The sequence below is a fragment of the Struthio camelus genome, chromosome 2, assembly GCF_040807025.1.
Source record: "Struthio camelus isolate bStrCam1 chromosome 2, bStrCam1.hap1, whole genome shotgun sequence".
Taxonomy (NCBI): Eukaryota; Metazoa; Chordata; class Aves; order Struthioniformes; family Struthionidae; genus Struthio; species Struthio camelus.
In genome coordinates this window covers 17,608,196-17,627,282 of record NC_090943.1, presented here as the reverse complement: position 1 = coordinate 17,627,282, position 19,087 = coordinate 17,608,196, and the positions used below count along the sequence as shown (strand labels likewise).

Below are 19,087 nucleotides of genomic sequence, written 5' to 3'. Positions count from 1 at the left end.
AGAGAAAGTCTGGAGAAAGGAAGACTCTCCCTTGGTCGAGGAGGATCGGGTTAGAGATCTTTTGTCCAAACTTGACATCCACAAATCCATGGGCCCTGACGGGATGCACCCGCGAGTGCTGAGGGAGCTGGCGGGATGTTATCGCTAGGCCACTCTCCATCGTCTTGGAAAGGTCCTGGAGATCAGGAGAGGTGCCTGAGGCCTGGAAGAAAGCCAGTGTCACCCCACTCTTCCAAAAGGGCAAGAAGGAGGAGCCAGGAAACTACAGGCCTGTCAGCCTCACCTCCATCCCGGGAAAGGTGATGGAACACCTCCTCCTGGAGGTCCTCACTAAGCATCTGGAGGACAAGAAGGTGATCAGGAGTAGTCAGCACGGATTCACCAAAGGGAAATCATGCTTGACCAATGTGATAGCCTTCTCTGTCGGAAGGACTGGCTGGGTAGACGAGGGCAGAGCAGTGGGTGTTGTCTACCTGGACTTCAGCAAGGCTTTTGACACTGTCTCCCATCACATCCTCCTAGGTACACTCAGCAAGCGTGGGCTCAATGAGTGGACGGTGAGGTGGACTGAGAACTGGCTGGATGGCCGAGCTCAGAGGGTTGTGGTCAGTGGCGCACAGTCTAGTTGGAGGCCTGCAGCTAGCGGGGTCCCCCACGGGTCAGTCCCGGGTCCGGTCTTGTTCAATGTATTCATCGACGACCTGGAGGAAGGCACAGAGTGCACTCTCAGCACGTTTGCTGATGATACGAAACTGGGGGGAGTGGCTGACACACCAGAAGGCTGTGCTGCCATTCAGAGGCACCTGGACAGGCTGGAGAGCTGGGCAGAGAGGAACCTCCTGAAGTTCAACAAAGGCCAGTGCAGGGTCTTGCATCTAAGGAGGAATAACCCCAGGCACCAGGACAGGCTGGGGGTTGGCCTGCTGGAAAGCAGCTCTGCCGAGAAGGACAACAAGTTGGCCTGGTGGGCAACAAGTTGAGCATGAGCCAGCAGTGTGCCCTTGTGGCCAAGAAGGTCAAGGGTATCCTGGGGTGCATGAGGGGCAGAGTGTTGCCAGCAGGTCGAGGGAGGTGATCCTGCCCCTCTCCTCAGCCCTGGGGAGGCCACATCTGGAGTCCTGGGTCCAGTTCTGGGCTCCCCAGTAGAGACAAGAGAGACATGGCACTACTCGAGAGAGTCCAGCGGGGGGCTACAAAGATGATGAGGGGCCTGGAGCATCTCTCCTATGAAGAAAGGCTGCGAGAGCTGGGCCTGTTGAGCCTGGAGAAGAGAAGACTGAGGGGGGAATCTCATCAATGTGTACAAGTATCTGAAGGGAGGGTGTCGAGAGGATGAGGCCAGTCTCTTCTCTGTGGTGCCCAGTGACAGGACAAGAGGCAACGGGCACAAACTGAACCACAGGAGGTTCTGTCTGAACATGAGGAAAAACTTCTTCACTGTGAGGGTGACAGAGCACTGGACCAGGTTGCCCAGAGAGGCTGTGGGGTCTCCTTCCCTGGAGATATTCAAAACCCGTCTGGACGCGATCCTGGGCAACGTGCTCTAGGTGACCCTGCTTGAGCAAGGCGGTTGGACTAGATGATCTCCAGAGGTCCCTTCCAACCTCAACCATTCTGTGAATCTGTGACCACTGCTCCCGTCCCGAGCAGCCCTGCTGTGCCAGGGTCTGCAGGACCACCACTCCCATCCCGTGCTAACCATGCGGAGTGTCATGGCCATGCCACAACTACGACAGGCTATGCCTGCTGAGCGGTGCTGCCCTTAGCATGGGAAACTCAGGAGCAGAGATGCGGGACTGCCTAGGAGGGAGCGTGCGGTGACTTACGGCAGGGACTCAAGGTGCTGGGCTCTGCCTGTGGGTCTCCCAAGGCCAGGCCAGCAGGGATGTGTGGTGACCCTGGCCCTCCAAGGAATCATGCTCCTGGGACGTGCCGGCCTCTCACGGTCTATGGCAGCATTTCTAACGGATAATAATAACATTCCACTGGCTGAAAACGTCACAGCTCAAAGCGTTACCAACCAATCACAATTCTGGTCATTAGCAGAGCAAACTATTAAAATCAGTTTAAAAAGCATGAGAGCAGCATTTATGATGCTGCTTTATTTCTCAGAAGCTTGGTATTTAGAAATAAACTCATCACCTCAATTTGACAGTCAGCTAAGCAGTATAAAGTGCTATACTGTCCGGAAGCCTTCGGCAGGATTTGGATGTGTTTAAAGGTTTGTTAGATACTGACACATTTTCCCAGTTTTAGGGGAATGGCTGTGCTGAACTGGTATCGATGTATTTGAAACCTAACACTGACAATGAGTGGCAGGGAACTTGCAAGGTGAATGGCAAGATATTTAAGACTTAAGTATAATGGCTACTATTTTTTTCTTTTTTTCTTTTTTTTAAACTGGAGGCTTCTGTCACTGTAAGCTGAAGATTCAATTGCTTCACTGACTTAGTAATGATTAAAATTCTAGCACCTATTTTCCACATCAAAGCACTACTATCATGTTACATCAGGGAAAAGAATATTGAAAACAAATGCTGCGCACAGAATTGAGCAACAATTCTGAGTGACAAATTCTGTACTTACTCTTTTTTCCCCATCGTCAGTAAGAACTTCTCTTATAAATTCTTCAAGACTAGATCTATAATTTTTTTCTGATTCTGAAGGAGTTCTTAACTGTTTTGTAGTTTCATTAGAGTTGTTAACAACAAGTCTAAACTATCATGAATTTTACCAGAAAAAAGTTATTAAAGCACATTCAAATAGCCTGTGCCTATGTTGGAGGTTTACTGTTGCTGTTTTTCTAAAGGATTCTTTATGTTGTGTTTACAGTTCACCGCATTTTATCATTTTTAATTTTATTCAGATTGGGATTTTTCAAAACTACTGCCACATTTTTTGGCACTCCTAAAAGATTCTGACTAAGAACAAAACCCTAAATTTTAAGCGAGAATGAAGCCTAATAATTTCATGAGCAAGAAGGCTTTAAACATCAGAATGGTTTTTCCATACCTTATAGCAGACATATCTTACCAGAACAAACCCTATACAATGCTGAGTAAACAATATTGCACTTTTTCCCCCCTTAGATCTAACTTGTGGATTTACCATCTTACTTTCCTTGGACACAACTGCAAAAGGGGAATTATTTTTCACAGCTGACAGTGGGTATGCTGAGCCCAGGAGGCACATAGCCCAAGAGACCTGACAGCCAGCTTGAACTGTGCCTAAAAAATATGATTCATCTAAATGCTGCAGAGAGAAAGCGGGGGGAGGATGAGTCTAATTGGTTCTGACTATAAAAGTCAGATCTCGGTTTTCTCTAGAGATGCACATTGCAGGAAACACTATTACTGAACCTACATCCTTTTTAAAAGAGCTAATTTAATCAGGCTCTAAAATCATTTTAAAATATAACATTATTAGGAGTTTTAAATATAAGGTTTTATAGCAAAAAATATCAAGTGTTCATCATTAAGTGACAAAAAATGAATCATTTAGAAGAAAGACAATATATATTAGCAGTAACCAAAAGGAATGGTCCTACTCATGATAAATGACAATTTGAGAATTAAATGATTATGCACAAAAAATGAAAACAGGAGGTAAAAGTTCAAATAAAGGAAATCTTGCTATAATGAAGATATAGAAACAATTTATTCTCAGGTGACAGGTGAAATGAGTTTGGGGTTAAAATATCCTCTTGTGGGGCATGCTAAATGCTTCTAAGCGCAATTAGTATTTCTTGTTCAGAAGTGGCCAATTCTTCATATTCTACAACCAGCCTGGAAGCATATTCCACAGTTGAGGTGAGCTGAAACAGAAACAGTACCGCATTTACCCTGCCGTCTTCTACCTGCTTATAGCTTTCAGATAGATCCTCTAAGGGCTTCGGGCTTCTAATTTTTTTCAATCTCTCACCTTACATAAGCACTTCATTTCTCAGAAAGAAAAAGGAAAAATCCATTCAGTGTTGAAATAGACTGCCACCTGCACTGCTTCCTAATGTAAGCAAATCCCAGTGGAAAAGTTTAGTACCAGACTTCTTTGCTACACCAATAAATCACTCTCAGAAATATTGTTTAAACCCTACATGTGGTGTGAGCCAGCAAGAGCAACACACTTTTTATAACAAATTCAAACAATTCAACAATTAATCCAGTTTCCTGGAAGAACCCAGATGGCTGTTGTGTACTTCGGGATCCAGATCAGCTGTAAGCACGCTAGTACTAGAGCAATCAGCGTTACCTCATTGTAACAAAAGAAAAAATCCTGGAATACACGGTGTACAGTATGGCATATTATGTTAACTGCCACTGAGAAGTTAAAAAAATTTCCAAATAGTTAATCCTTTTGTAATTCTGTGTGTGTTTGTGAACGTGCATGTATGTTTAAAGACACTGCAAATTCTGCTCTTGAAAGACATCAGACTGTTAACCCATGTAGACATCGCAGTGGTCTGCTGGGGTGCGGCATACCACCCATTTATCAGACTAGCTATCTCATCGGATAAAAATAAAATGGTGCTTTGAACGTCACAGAACGCAACCAACTTCCAAAGCACGGGCTCTGCTTCGCTGTATTCGCAAGGGTCTACAAAGTGGGTTAGGAGAGTGCCACATAAAACAACATGAAAACACTTCTCTTCCCTGGAAAATTTCCTCTGCCACTATTCACAAAACAGAATAAAAATAAGTGAGCTTTCAAACAATCTGTACCACTTCTCTATTTTATAGCTCACCGCCAGGATGCAATTAATTTTAATTAACTTGCTTAATTGAAATGGCCAGAATTCCAGAGCCTCTTCCTTTTAAAAACGTCTTCTCACAAACTTTGATTAGCTTGACAGAAAATACGGCAGATGACTTTAAAAGGCATGGAGGTGGATTTATTGGCAACAGTGTCAGGTTTGCACTTAGGACAGAACTGGCAGATAGCAGAAAATGGCTGGATAGAATTCAAACTCCAAGGACTCAGAACTGTAAAAGGATTTATTTGAACAGCAAAGTATAGCATATTTACTTCAGTAAAAATTAATAAAAGCTTTTAACTAAAAACATGAAGAAATTAAACTTCCACTGCAAAGTAACTGTATGGCTTCAGAAGTATGGTCACAGGGATATTTACTCCTTTCATCCCACATCATGTCATTTATTGCCTCAAGCAATAGGAAGGTATATTGATCTCCTTGATCAGCTATATGTTCAAGAGTCAGATGAAACCTGAAGCAGCACAAAATTACTTAGCATACAGAAATCACATGCTTTATTGTTCTCCTAAATCAACTGCAGAAAAAGCAGTATTTTCATTTCTCATGAAAGGCACAGAGCCTGAAGTCCCAGGAAAGGCTCAGAGCAGTCAAAGGAGCGCAGGCTTCTCCGTGCGAGCGTGCAAAGGGCCTTGGCCACGGCCCGCAGCAACAGAGCGGGGGCTTTTGTGCCAAAGGGAGCTCGCACTCCTGAAGCATCACCAGCTGAAACCATTACTTTACTTGGCTTTGGGGGTTACTTGTCACAAGTTTTGTGTTTTCTTTGCAAATGTCACGATGTTGCTTATGACAGTACTTAAAGCATTGGCTACCATACCGAAACCACGTTTGTGCCGGCAGCTCCGCCACTGGAGCTGAAGCAATGTAACCACCACAGAAAGGTGCTCCCGACAGCCAAGCACACCACGAGCGAGCCGCGGCTGCTCCGAGCCGGCGCTGCTGCCGGGCCCTGCTTTGAGCGGGAGCCTGGGCTGCCGGACCTCCAGGGTGCCTTTGCAACCAGTGTTTCAGGGATACTATGAAACAGCATTCACAGCTACTCGTTCCTACACTTTCATGTGCTGACTTTGGTCAGTTAGACATTTAAAAAGTCTGTTTGGACAGAACAGTTCACAGAGGATGCAGAAAAGGCAGGAAGGCAAAACAAAAGCCAGCTGCTGTCTCTGCACTGCTGCCGTACAGTATTAGATCTGCGTGAGGCATTTCAAGGGAGCTTAGTGATGCTGCATTCTAGCCTTTTCTAATGGCACATAAAGACTCCAAATTTCATTTAACAGCTTATTTTTCTTCCGCTGCTTTCTTTTTGTTCTTTCTGCAGTTCACTTCTTTCCTACTATTTCTCAGTGTTTGTACCTGCAGGAAACTGAGTAAGCCATTTTCTTGTTTTGCTAAGTACAGACATAGCATTTGATTTCACTTTCATGGTATAAAACTAAAAGATGCTTTCTCCAGGAAACTAAAAGATCACATTTCAGGTATAGCAGCAGCTGGTCTCAGCAGCCAGGATGTGGCTGATCTAACTATAAGCATGTAACTGAGACATCAAAAGAATAGCACATGCAGAAAGTGAACTATGACATCTGGAAGAGCTAAGCTCCTCCACTGGCTATGAGAAAGAAACTTAGGATGCTTCAGATTCACATGTTTCAAGCGTGAGCAGATCCTGGAATCATGCATGTACCTAAAAGTGGTGGAAAGGAGAAATTCAGAATAAGGCCCTAAGAAATGTCCATGCATGCAGGCCACCAAAGGCTAGTCATACTGGAAACCTGACCTTGCATTCAAGAGTTGGGCCAGCCTCCACCATCCCTGCTTGCTTTGCATATTTCTTCTCCTTTCATCCACTGAATTCCTGCATGCTGCCAGTCCCTTAGGAAGTGTCTGAATATCTAAAGTCTTTGGACCATGATCTGGAGCGGCAGAACAGTAGAAATATTTAACAAAATTAAAGTCAAAGAGAAAGTAGTGGGAATTTTTTAATTTTTCCTTCCTTTGGCTCCCCTCAGTTACTCTAATTAAGAAAGAGCTGCCTGCAGCAATCAGCAGAAGATCGACCATCTCTATAAAGTGTGTCTACAACGGTGTAATTGTGCAGAGAAATTCATGCACAAAGGACACATTTCCTTCAAGTAGAATTTTGCCCCAAACAGTAACGTAATTGTAAATGTTTAGTACAAATGGAAATTTTTGATTGATTTCATCTGTTGTTCTAGATTAAATCGGAAACGTCTGTAAAATAACTTCAGAATAACATTTCTCAATTGGTCAGCAGCAGAAATCATAATCTGTCCCACCTCTCCTAGTGCTTACATGTAAAAGCCAATAGTGTGAAAAAATGAAACAGAGAAAGCTTCCTTCTTACTTGAAACCATCAGAATCATCATATTTTAGACTACTACTACTACTTCAATAAAACTATCAAACATAGCACAAGTAAAAAGGTAGGTTATTGGCACCTTTTAGCATTTCTTAAAGGCTTGTCAGTAAAGTGTTCAAAATTTACTCAAGTCCAGAAAACAACTCATTTTTATCCCCAAATTTGCAATTTCTGCTTTGGCATGTCAGCCTCAAAGTCATATACTGAATCTCAATCCTGCACGTTGCCCCACATCATGCATTTATATGTAACGTCACCAAGACAATTTTGATTCCATGTAAGTGTCTACAGGTGTGGAGAAAGGAAGTAAACTAATTTGTTCACGGAACTTGTTTGCAGGCTCAGCTCGTCTTCACTATTACTCATCAAGAAAAATGATGACAATTTAAAAAAAAGGGGAGGAAATCCTAAAATGAGATGAATCAGCTGTAAAATCACTCATTAAAATGAGGACAACCTTTGCCACCCTTTTTAAGCCATAGTTTTCTTCACAAGACTAGATTTTTTTTTCTGTGTCATATTCAGTGCACAGATACTTGCACATGTCAAAGCTATAAGGAATGCGACAAGTAAACCTGCTACAGTTAACGACATTTTAATCTTTATGCACATTAAGCGCAAACCTACATTGTATAGGTTTGATAACAGTAACTGACATTAGTCGAATTCAAGGTATAAATTTCCTTCCAAACTAGATGCGTACGTAGGTGGGTGTGTTATAGAAATATAATATTCTACGTGGCTGAGCCGAGATAAGCGGGTGATCCTCAACTATCAGTGTCATCTGCACAATTAGCGTAGAAATCTGCTCACCTAAATACCTGTTCATCCTTCTTGTAACACGTATTCTAAAGAGCTCAGTGAATAGTAGATAACGTAAGCATCTAATATGGTATGACAGAAACTCTGATGGAGCTAAACAGCAGATTTAAATTCTAATAAATAAATGAAGTAAAGCATTTACTGCCAGCAACTATGTCACGTTAATGATAGGAAACTGTAGCTCTGCAGCTGGAGAAGGGCAGTAATCTGCAAGCCAGAGAAGCAATGGAACTCGTCCAGCTTTGATTATTTATGGTGTGATGATGAAGAAACAACCTTCCATATGAGGAACAGCTTTAAAGTTGAACAGTGAAGCTGAAACAGAGATTTAATGAAAAATCAGAAGGGAACAAAACTACAGCTACAAAAACAGTAACATTCGCTTCAACAATTTAAAAATATAATTTATGTGCAAAACCAGATGCTAACTTGTCCAACTTTAAGGTAAACAGCAAACTGTACTCGTGACAACCATTTGCCGAACAGCAGACAAGCGCTATTTAATGTTGCTGTAAATAAGGCTTACTTCATACCTCAAAATGTTATCAAAATGAACCCAAATTCAAAGCAAACACACACTTTAAACAAAGGATATATCTGTATTTAATGCCAAGCTATTTTCAAAAATTCCAGCCTTGAAAAAAATCTACCCTAAACATAATATTCTGATGTGTAAAGAATTTTTTCATGCTTGATAAAAAAGGCTTCTAATTTTAAACATTTACAAGAACACTGAAAAGTAGCTTAGAACCATGCTTTAAAACATGTTTTCAGGCTTTAATTTGCTGAAGGCTGAGACCTCTTTACCCATTTGCACTAGAGAAAGGACGAAAAGCTCAAAAATATGGTGGAAAAAAAAGCGCTGCACATGAAAATTCCCAGTTAAATAAGCAGCACCCCCTCATCCCAACCCTCACCCCACCCCAATCATTGCAACCCCCTTTTCTTACACGTAATGAAAGTGAGCGACTGTTCTAGTCTGACAAACAGCACCCAACAACTCATCTGCAGCACTGGCTCTGACCCACCAGTACTCTTAGCAAATACTTTTTGATAAGATTTTTGAAGTACTATTCTGTCATCACTGGTGTTATTCCTGAACATGAGAAACTACACTGAGGGACTGATGATTTTGCAGGAAAAGTGATTCTAAATAAAAATAAAAAAGGTTTGATCATGTTCATTAAGTTTTTGCCTAACTCTTAAAATGATTGCTTTAGGCCAGGAACGCACTTTCCTTTGATATATTTCAACTATATGAAGGAGGGACTATTCTCACACTTCTGTTTCAAGGAAAAAATCAAGTTGTTTGATTTTGAAAGTTAAAGGATTAAGTTGGGGGGAAAAAAGGCTTCTAAATGTAAACACACTCTAATAAGTTAAATACAGTCTCAGTTTGATATGAAACTCTGACCGTAAGATTAGCTATTCCTTTCCAAATGTTCCATACATTCTGCTCTACCTACCCGATGAGAAAAAGGGAATATGAATGTATTACAGGCATTAAAGATGGATGTGCCATCGAAAAGAACAAGAACAAACAGTATGTTTAAAGTAGTTCAGCATGTGAACATAATACACTAAAGCAATGAAACAATCACAATTGGGCTTTTTTATAGCAACAGATACTAAGAAGGAAGCTGTGATATTCCACAGGGATCTTCCACCTTATCAAACGCCTGCACAATTCTATGAGAAATTTCCTTTTGTCTTGTATTTTACTTGGCTCCAGTCCCACAGTTCAACACCAGGTAAAGCACCATAAGACAAGAAACGTCATTCAAAAACTATTAGCTCAAAGTTGCCTTAACTATTTTAAAACAAAACACACACACACAATATATTATAATAGTTTCTGGAATCCGAGCATTTTTAGATCTCCTCTTTTCATGTTCTCAACACAGCTTTTACAAACTAGTGCATGGCCACCCTGGACATTTTGAGAATGACTCTTTCATCATTGCAACCCCCCCATAACAGTCTCACCACAAAAAGAAAAAAAGAAATGAACTAAAGTAGCGGTGTAGAAACAGGATTGGTGGGATTGGTGTATTTTCCAGTTTGTCATCTAATCTGCTCTGACTTCTCACAAATGATACAGTGACTTCCTACACTGTTTCCATTATTGCTCCCAAAATAATTCAGATCTACGTTAGGTTTTAAGTAAGAGCAGTTTAAACGCACATTTTAGACTAACTTCAATGGCTTCAATGAACATTTCATCAAAACTGAGTTCCAGAACTTTATCTCATTTTAAAAATCTGAAAAACATTTATAAATGGCTAACACAAAACACTGCGATATAGAAGTAAAAGCTTCTACTTTGCAACAGGAAGAATTATTTTTATTCAAAAAATGAAAACTCAGATTTTGAAGAATTCTGTATAACCTCACAGAAACTCCTTGGCATTTGTCAGTAGTTCTTTTCCACTGTTTTGCAGTGTCTCAGTGTAAAACTGCTTCAATTTTAAACTAAAAAAACCCCCCAAGGTATGCATACAAGTTTTGTCCTTGAAGTCAGTTCAGACTTTCCCCCTTAGAGATGTGCTGAAATGGTAATTTACCTGGTCTGCTCTGCAGTGGAGGATACAGCATGCACTATTCCTGCATTACAGGCTATTATGGGTTTGCATCCTAGTAAAATAACTGTAATTGGCTCCTACGCTTAAGATTGTATCTACTGGAAAGTTAAGGTGCTGCATGCAGTTCCTGCAGTACAGGAAATTCGGCAACATAAGGGAAAAAAGTTAAAACTTATACCAAATATTTAGAGGTGGAGGGACAATTTCCCTTTAAGGCCACAGACTAGGCCAGCTGCGCAAGTGCAAGTACGTGAGCTATATACCAAGAATGTTAATGGTAGAGTGCTAAAGGTGTTGGCAGCAGTAGTGCTGCTGTCATAGGAGGTGCAAGTAAAATGCTTGAAGTTCACTGTGAATCATGCACTCTATTGCAGAATGTCAAACTTCCTAGAAGTAACAAACTCGGATTACTGTTTTTAAAACAAACTTTTTTTTTCATAAAACAGTCAAGCTTTGAGAGTTTCGTCTTCACAGATGACGACTAACTTTTGTCTTGATCCCAAAGTAGGCTACAGGCAAAAAAGAAAATATGCATGTGATTTTTTCAGTTTAAAAAAATCTAAAGATCTCTGCTGTTTACAGGACAGCACATAACACCTGAAAGGCCTGCCAACAACAAACCTGCAAGCAACAAATAAGGCTGAAGACACCGAAATCAAGAAAACAAGATTTAAAAGCTCTCAGACTATAAAACTCTAAATATAGGTTTTATGCACGCACATTCAAAAGACCTAGAGAACCGCAGGCAAATACATATTTACCTCAAAAATCTGGAAGCAGAGCTGGGACTCAAATTACACTTACAGTCTGGTTTGTCATTCCACTCAAGCTCAGGATTACTTCATGCAAACTAATTTATTTCTGTGTGTATAATATAATGTACCTTGAGTATCCCTTTCCTTAAGTTTAACCACTCGCATTGCATATTTGCTGCTAACTTCCCAACACGTGAAAATTGCGTTTCGTAACAGGCTTGCATGTCCCCATCTGGAAAGATCATGGGTGAATACATTTTGTATTTAACAAAATAAAGGCAAACAAAGATTGCAAATGATAATTAAAAAAAAAACCTCAATCAATCAAACAAAACAAACAAACCTCTCAAGTGATACTTTTTTTGAGTCGGTTTCGCAACACAGAAAAAGCACACAATTTGGGAATTTAGTTCATGTTTTTCAAAGCTTGGCAAAATTGAGCTTTAATATTCACCATTATTAGAAAGGTCAATAATTCCTTGTTTTGAGAACAAATTAAAAATTGTCCATAAAATGGAAGGGTCTTCACAGTTATGATGACTCTGCCAATGATAATAAAGATCTTCTTTTCTTCCAAATAACTGTTTGCATAAAATGCAGTTATACCCAGCCTTAGACCAAATTTGAATTTTTTTGCTCTGTGCACCACAACCTACATTTTGCATCTCCTTGGCCACTTCGCTGTTTCCTGACTGAGTCATTTCGCTTTTAGATAACACATCAACGTTATTTTGATGGTGAAAGTATATTTGCCTTTTCAGTTTTGGTGAAGTATAAAATCCTTCCTCATGAGCATTGCATTTTGCTAAATGTCTTCTCTCATTGCGCTGTTTCCAGAAATGAGTTGTATGTTTGACCAATTCCCCCTTAGCTCCTCTATTTCCTTGCAAAATCCCTTCCTTTACTCTTCCCTGGATCTCTTCTCCATGACAGCACAATAAATGAAACTTCATCTCAGCAAAAGACTGTGCAATAAACTGGCATCGACCACACTTGATCTGTAATTTGACTTCTCCTGGATTATGGAATAGGTCTTCAAAATTGCATTTATTTCCCCTGTTAAAAAAAGGAAACGCAAACTACTTCAGTATTAGCCATGCAGAAAACAGAGATGACAATTTCCAAGTTTTGAGAAAAGATGGCATTTATGAAACATAATTTTAATTAAAAACAGGCATTGTTCCTACAGTACCTAACTTATTAGGAGCAGAAAAAAGGAGAGAAAAAAAAAATCAAATCTGGTTAGGAAGCAAATGAAACCAAATGTTATTCAACACTATTAAGTTTACAAATTCCCTCCAAAAATAGTCTTTGTAAAAATCATCTTTTAACAACATTAACCTTTTGATAAAAGTTTAATAATACTTTAAGTTCCTGAGTTAGTGAGGTCAATTCAAATACTTCTACCTCTGCGCTAGAAAAGCAAGAGTGAATCTTACCAGAAGCTATTAAGCGAAACTGATTGATCTGTTTGTACCCATTGATCTAAAGGCTGCTTAAACTAAAATAGGCCTCACCTCCCACTGCAAGACAGCAACAAAGAAACTTCAAAGTATCTTTTTCTCTAAAAGTAACTAATACACTAAAAAAAGAAATTTTTGTATGTACAATTTTTATATGTACAGTTCACAACTGGACAGCCCCTCTTCATTGTTTCAGGACAGTTCTGCAGTACAAAGGAAACATATACATAAAGCTAGCATATCGCTGGTTTACGTCAAGGCAATCAAAAGAGCTCCACAGAACACCTTCTCATAATGTCTAGAAAAAGGATCACATATTACTGTTTACTCATACCGATCAGATAGACAAAACAAGGAAGGCTGAAATAAAAGCATCAGCATTTCTTAGGTTCAATACCTTAAATATTTCTGACTGAACGGAACTATGCAAGCAAACTGTATAAAACTGAGATACTGAGTTGTACTGAGCTTAAGAAACATATTTCAATGAAAACAGATGCACAGTGAAGCCAAAAAAAAGTCCCAGCGTTTCTACTATGTCAAGAAATTTCACCTCAAGATCCTAACGAAGAGATAAAAGAATGTCCTATCCACCTTTGTGGTATGTATTAGCTTTTTCACTTGGCTAAATGATCACAAAAAGAAGCAGTGATCAATGCACACCATAGATTAGCTCACAGCACTCTAGAGAAGGAAATGGGATAATGATATTTAATAGGGTAAATAGACTACAAGCTAATACTCAAATATGAATTGCTTTTCACTTATTACATTTGGTTCATTTATCTTCTGGGAAAAACACAAAATGGATAAAACACAGGTTAAAAATACAGTGCAGGTTAATAGAAAAAATATTAGCCATTAGACATCAACTAATAAAAACAGCGCCACTGGCATTTTGGTATTACTTGGATATATGCAAAATTACTTTGGACGTTCAAGTGTCAGTGATAATTTACAACCAATATATCAGCTAAAATATACTGGATGGCCTAGTGGATTGACTAGCTGTCTTAACAAAAGGTGGAAGTCATTAGGAATTCCACTTGGGAAAAAAAAAGCTGAGAAAAAAAAAATTTCATAATGGTGACATTTATGAATTTCTACTAACAACCTGTTTCTGATTTTCCTGATTTCTACTGAAATCCTGGTTTTATGAACATTCAATTAGCAGAAACTCTCACCTCTCTGTTGCTTCTTCTGTCTCTTTTATAGTCGTATCTCTGTTCTTTAAAGCATCTTGCAGCAGTTGCTCACTAGTAGAGGGCTCTGTGCTGATAACAACTCTGTGTACTTCCTTTAGGTGACCAAAGTATACTTTTGCATGGCCAAAAACTTTAGCACAGAACTCACAACACACAAGCTTTTTGGGTCTGCCTTCATTGTGATGAAGTTTCATATGTGTACTAAGGCTTCCAGAATGAATATATGCTTTCCGGCAAATCCGACAACTGTAAGGCCTTTTGTTTGTATGTGTATTCATATGGTCCTGAAGATGGTGTTTAAACTGGAAGTTATGGTTACAGACATGACATTTATGCCACAGCTTAGGTACAGTTGAATATACATTTCTACTTAAATCACTTGATTTAGCAGAGGTGGTATCGTTATGCTTGTAACTTAAATATTTATTGGGAAGTGAGTTATTTAAAAAAAGTTCTTGCTCTAAAAGGTCAGGAGATTTTGTCTCCACTATTGCCGCAGTAGTCAGTGGTGCAAAAGCCTGTACAACTACCACGGGCTTTGGTCTAATACTACGGTATTTTTTCACTGCCTCCGTTTTCTTGTCTTGAGGTTGCTGAAGATCAGCTTTCGTCCTTTCTCTTCCTTCTCTAAACTTATTAACAATGCATTTCCTTCGCTTGGACTGAAAAGCCAACAAATCATCTGGGGATCTTCTTTTTCTGCCTCTTCTTTTAGAGGATGGACCATTCAATTTTTTAAGACTGTCAATATCCACTTTATTGGATGGACAGAAGGTATTTTCTCGATTAGTTTGTTTGGGGACTTGTGCAAATGATACAGCTAATCGTTTATCAGATGCCTTAGTAGGAACATGAAAGGTTTTCACCAAAGCTGGTATCTTCCCACATTCAGATCTTAGTGAAGGACCAGATACACCCATAACAGTAGCGTTTTGCTTAGATTTAGAAACTATTGTATTTTTCACTCTTGAGTAAGGCAAAATAGGAAGTTTTCCTTTTGGTGCAGATGGAGTCAGCTGTATTGCACTGCCAAAAACTGCTGGTGACAGTACAGTGACAGAATTTGCAGAATTTGTGGGTTTTTCTTTCACTTTCTCAGACATTATGAGCGAATCTTTTGTGGTTTCAAATGCTGTCTTCACTGAATGCAGACTTAGTTTCACGGGATTACTTGTACTTGCTGACTTTGTTAAAGAATCTTTAACTACCGATGGTCCAGAAACATTACCTTTAACAATGTCTGTTTTGTTTAGTAAAGGAGATTCCGATGCCATATGCTTGCTTTCATTTAGCAATGTGGCAACTGTAATTTCAGCGGAACCATGGTCCATTAATATCACTTGCTCAGATGACTCTGAACTACTATGAGTTTCAGGATAGTCTTCGGTTAACGTAGTTATGGGGGAAGTCTGTGGTAAGATCTGGGCTTCGGTAGGAATCTTGTTATGTGCAGCCAGAACAGATATTTGAGCTGCTTTTTTCTCACCCAGCAATTTATTTCTTACAGACTGGTACCTAGGGATAGGCAGCTTGACATTTTCTGAAGGGGGTAGGTTTGATTGCTGGATTTGCTGTGTTAGTGCAGGGGTAACATATGGCAAAGCCAAAACAGAAAAAGTCCCCTCATGAGCAGCAACCTGCATCACAGCATAGTTTTGTGTTGGTACTACCAGCGGTTTAGAACCTGCAGCTGAAATAGGTGTATTTTGTTCAGGCAAAGATGACTGAAGACAAGAAACCACTCCAGTTGTTAAAATTTTCGGTACCATTTTTGGAGCAATGGTCCTAAACTGACTTTTCTTCTGAAAACTTTGTATGGTATCAGAAGGGGATTTGTGTTCATCTGTAATAAATAATAAAATAAAATCCACAAACATGTATTATCATGTATAGTATATCTTTTTGGAAATTTACTGTGTCAAAAATAAAACTGCTTATAAAGGATTCTATTACACACAAACTTATTACAAATATTTAGGCATGTAAACAACCACTAAACTAAGCTTAGAATTACAAGCTTCTCATGGACAGAACAAAAACAATCCCTAAAGCAATATGCTTAAATACATATATATATATATACAAAAAACAGTCTCTTAAGCTAACCTTAAATGGATGTTTCCGTTCTAGGTTACACACTTTGCAACATTTCAGAACATAACACCTCTAAACTCTTCTGTCCTGAAAAATCTGTTCCAGCATGCTGTCAATTTTCACTTGGAAGAACCAAGATTTAAACTTTTAGTGATGCAGAAGTTCTCTAAGCACCTGTTCCGATCATATCTTTCTACTAAAGTCATTGTATCTTGCAGAGAGCTTCTCTAACTTTTAGGATATGCGCGTTTTATTAGATATAGGCTAAAGCTTACCTGCTGAAATCTTTAAGCAATTACTGCTATAAAGTATGCAAACTTGTAATAAAATCAGAGAGGACTTGAGAAAAGAAGAACCATTATTAAAAAAAATAAACCACACATGCTATATTCGAGTATAATGCATTCTGACTGCACAACAGAACTATTCTTGTATTAATTAAGCTACTCAACTGTTTTCTTGAAAGACATAATTTATTCAAATTATACCACAGGTTTTTTTACTGTCACTGTTTCTCCTTGTGTTGGTAAATATCACAAACATTTTTAATACTGAAGAAAAATGTGAGGATAATTAAGGAAAGAGATGATTAAGGATGAGACATTCTGCAGAGAGGTCCAGAATTTCCTGTTATCCTGTGCAAATTAGACTACTGTACATTGGAAATCCTGCACAAACATAAATAGGAATACATCGAGGCCTAGAAAGTTTGCACAATCTGGAAAAAGTAGAAGTATGGTAACTTTAAAATTCTGTTATTTCTTCTCACTACAGTCATTTTGTTCTTCAAAAGCTAGGACTACTGAGTACTTTTCACTAATAGTAATTATTTTGCCAAACTTTAATCATTGTAAAAATTTTTTTTCAACTACTAACATTGTTAATAACAGCCAGAATTTTTGTTTCCTGTGGAGTATCTTCTTGTTACTGCTTTTAAGGCAACAATTCAACAGTTTCTGAGAAAAAGTACAATATAATGATGTAAATTAATATAATCATTTACCAAACTAGACCCTGACCTTCAAAGCTAGCAACAGGTCAAACCGTACAGTTTAGAGTAGATTATATAAACATGTTTTGCTTTTAGGAATATTTTCCAGATTTATCCTTGCCATATACTGATGTTAAAGACTTTCTAAACCAGCATTTATTCAGCCTGTCACAATATTCAACATGAAGTAGCTTCCATTCTCTCTTCATGTTTGGCTTGTACCTCTTCTCTTTTTATCTCAAAATCTCATTCAATGATTTGCATAAACTCATTAGGAAAGCCACTACTTCAGAAGACTGCTACCTCTGCTTTTTTATACTCCAAAGTTTTAAGGCACCTGCTCTCCAACCAGTGACAGCAAATGATGCGTCCATAGCAAAAACTCCATCACTTCCTCAACTCACATCTCTAGAGTAGTCTAAAATGGCAGTTGAAGCACCACCAAGGAATAGTCAACTCGAGGTTAGGAGGAAACACTTCTACAAACAATGCATTACACCAGCTTTAAAAATGAACATATGCTTCTCAAATTCATGAACCTGCCATTGCAAATTTAGGCACTGAAATCACTTTTATTTAAAGAAAATCTCTCTACATAATTTCAACTCCACATGAAATTAGCATTTTAGAAGCTAAGACCCTCATGAGTATCAACCACAAAATGCTCTTTGAAATAAGGTCATTTTAAATCAACATTCTTCTTATGTAGTTATTAAAATGCTAAGCATTGATATAGCTGTTTCAGAAGGGATTTCTATATAAACACTCTTTTTTTCAACGGGTGCAATTTTATCATAAATATTTCTTCCAGGCAAGCCATGTTTGGTCTCAGCCTTGAGTACAATTTCTTTTTTTTTTTGGCCAAGTTTACGCTAGACAATTTAGTGAAGAAATATTCACTGAAGTGCCTCTGGTATGCAGAGGATATTCAGCTCTGCATTTCCCTCTCATCCAACACAGCTGCTATCATTAAGCAGCTTAGCCAGTGTCTAAATATAGAGAATGGGCTAGATTTTGCTTGTGGATTGGGAAAGCTGATTGGAAGAAGTGATGGAAGATTATTGAGCTTTGTGGATCAGGAAAAACACCCAAAAGATTCACAGTCTGGAGGTCCTACTGACCTCCTCCCAAAATATCCAACTATCATCTATGACCAAGAATACTTCTTCGATTTACACTTGGCTAAGAGTTTCCTTTGGACACACAGATCACTGCAGTAATTCATGTCTGTGCCACCTTGATGCTGCAAGACTTGAACGTGCTCTGGCTCGCACTACACCAGAAGGCCAAACGGAAACTTAATATGCATCTTTCAGGGACATTTTGCTTGTATTCCGTGCCACCTTTCAAATTATTCCAGTCCCTGATTCAAAGGGCTCACTTTGACTTTTCATTTGTGACCTGAAGAACAACTTTTATTCCCGTGCAAACACATGAAGTCTTTGTATCCAAGAAGGGGAATTTTCAGCCAAGGCAGTCCAATGGCATTCTTGAGGACAGCCCTTGGTTTTAGGTCATTCTCTTTCTACAAGCCACAGTCTATAGCTCCTTCATTGGAAAGTAGTAATTTTTACAGGTTCTCCAAAACTCTCATTAAGAATAAAAGAAATGAGTGAACTCATTAGATTTAATCTCTGAATGGTGTGAAGTTCACTTTTAATTGACATTTTTAATATTTCAAATATGCATGCAATTGGACACCTCTAAATAATTAAGCACAAGGTTAAATCAAATGCTAGTCAACCTGTTTACTTCAAAAATGTCTGTTAAAAGATTAACCATTGCCATACTACTACATGGAAGTATCAACTCAGCCTGATATTTCAATATGTCGTAAGCTTTCTCCATTTCTAAATTATCTTAAAATTGTATAGCACTAGCCAATGATACACCAACAAAAATCAATAATGCATCAAAGTTTCTCAGAAGCCATGATACAGCCATGCTGGAAAGAGTCCTCTGGAGGAATGAAAGTCTTCCACAGGACTGCTGCTCATCTGTGGTTTCCTTTTGTTCATGAGAGCCACTCT

General features: G+C 39.1%; 1 protein-coding gene across 14 annotated transcripts in view; it reads right to left on the bottom strand.

The window, feature by feature from the left end:
* Positions 1-3,673: 3,673 nt before the first annotated feature.
* Positions 3,674-19,087, bottom strand: part of ZNF438 (zinc finger protein 438) — a 71,099-nt gene continuing 55,685 nt past the window's right edge. For 9 of the 14 annotated variants that reach the window (XM_068934437.1, XM_068934440.1, XM_068934434.1 and 6 more), the window contains 2 exons: positions 13,952-15,815; positions 3,675-12,360 (listed from right to left, as the gene is read on the bottom strand). In XM_068934437.1, coding sequence (XP_068790538.1) covers positions 11,748-12,360; positions 13,952-15,815 — 2,477 coding nt within the window. In that variant the 3' untranslated portion in view covers positions 3,675-11,747. Of the gene's footprint in view, positions 12,361-13,951; positions 15,816-19,087 lie in introns of all 14 variants that reach the window. The other 5 variants (XR_011139582.1, XR_011139579.1, XR_011139580.1 and 2 more) reach the window with 5 other exon arrangements.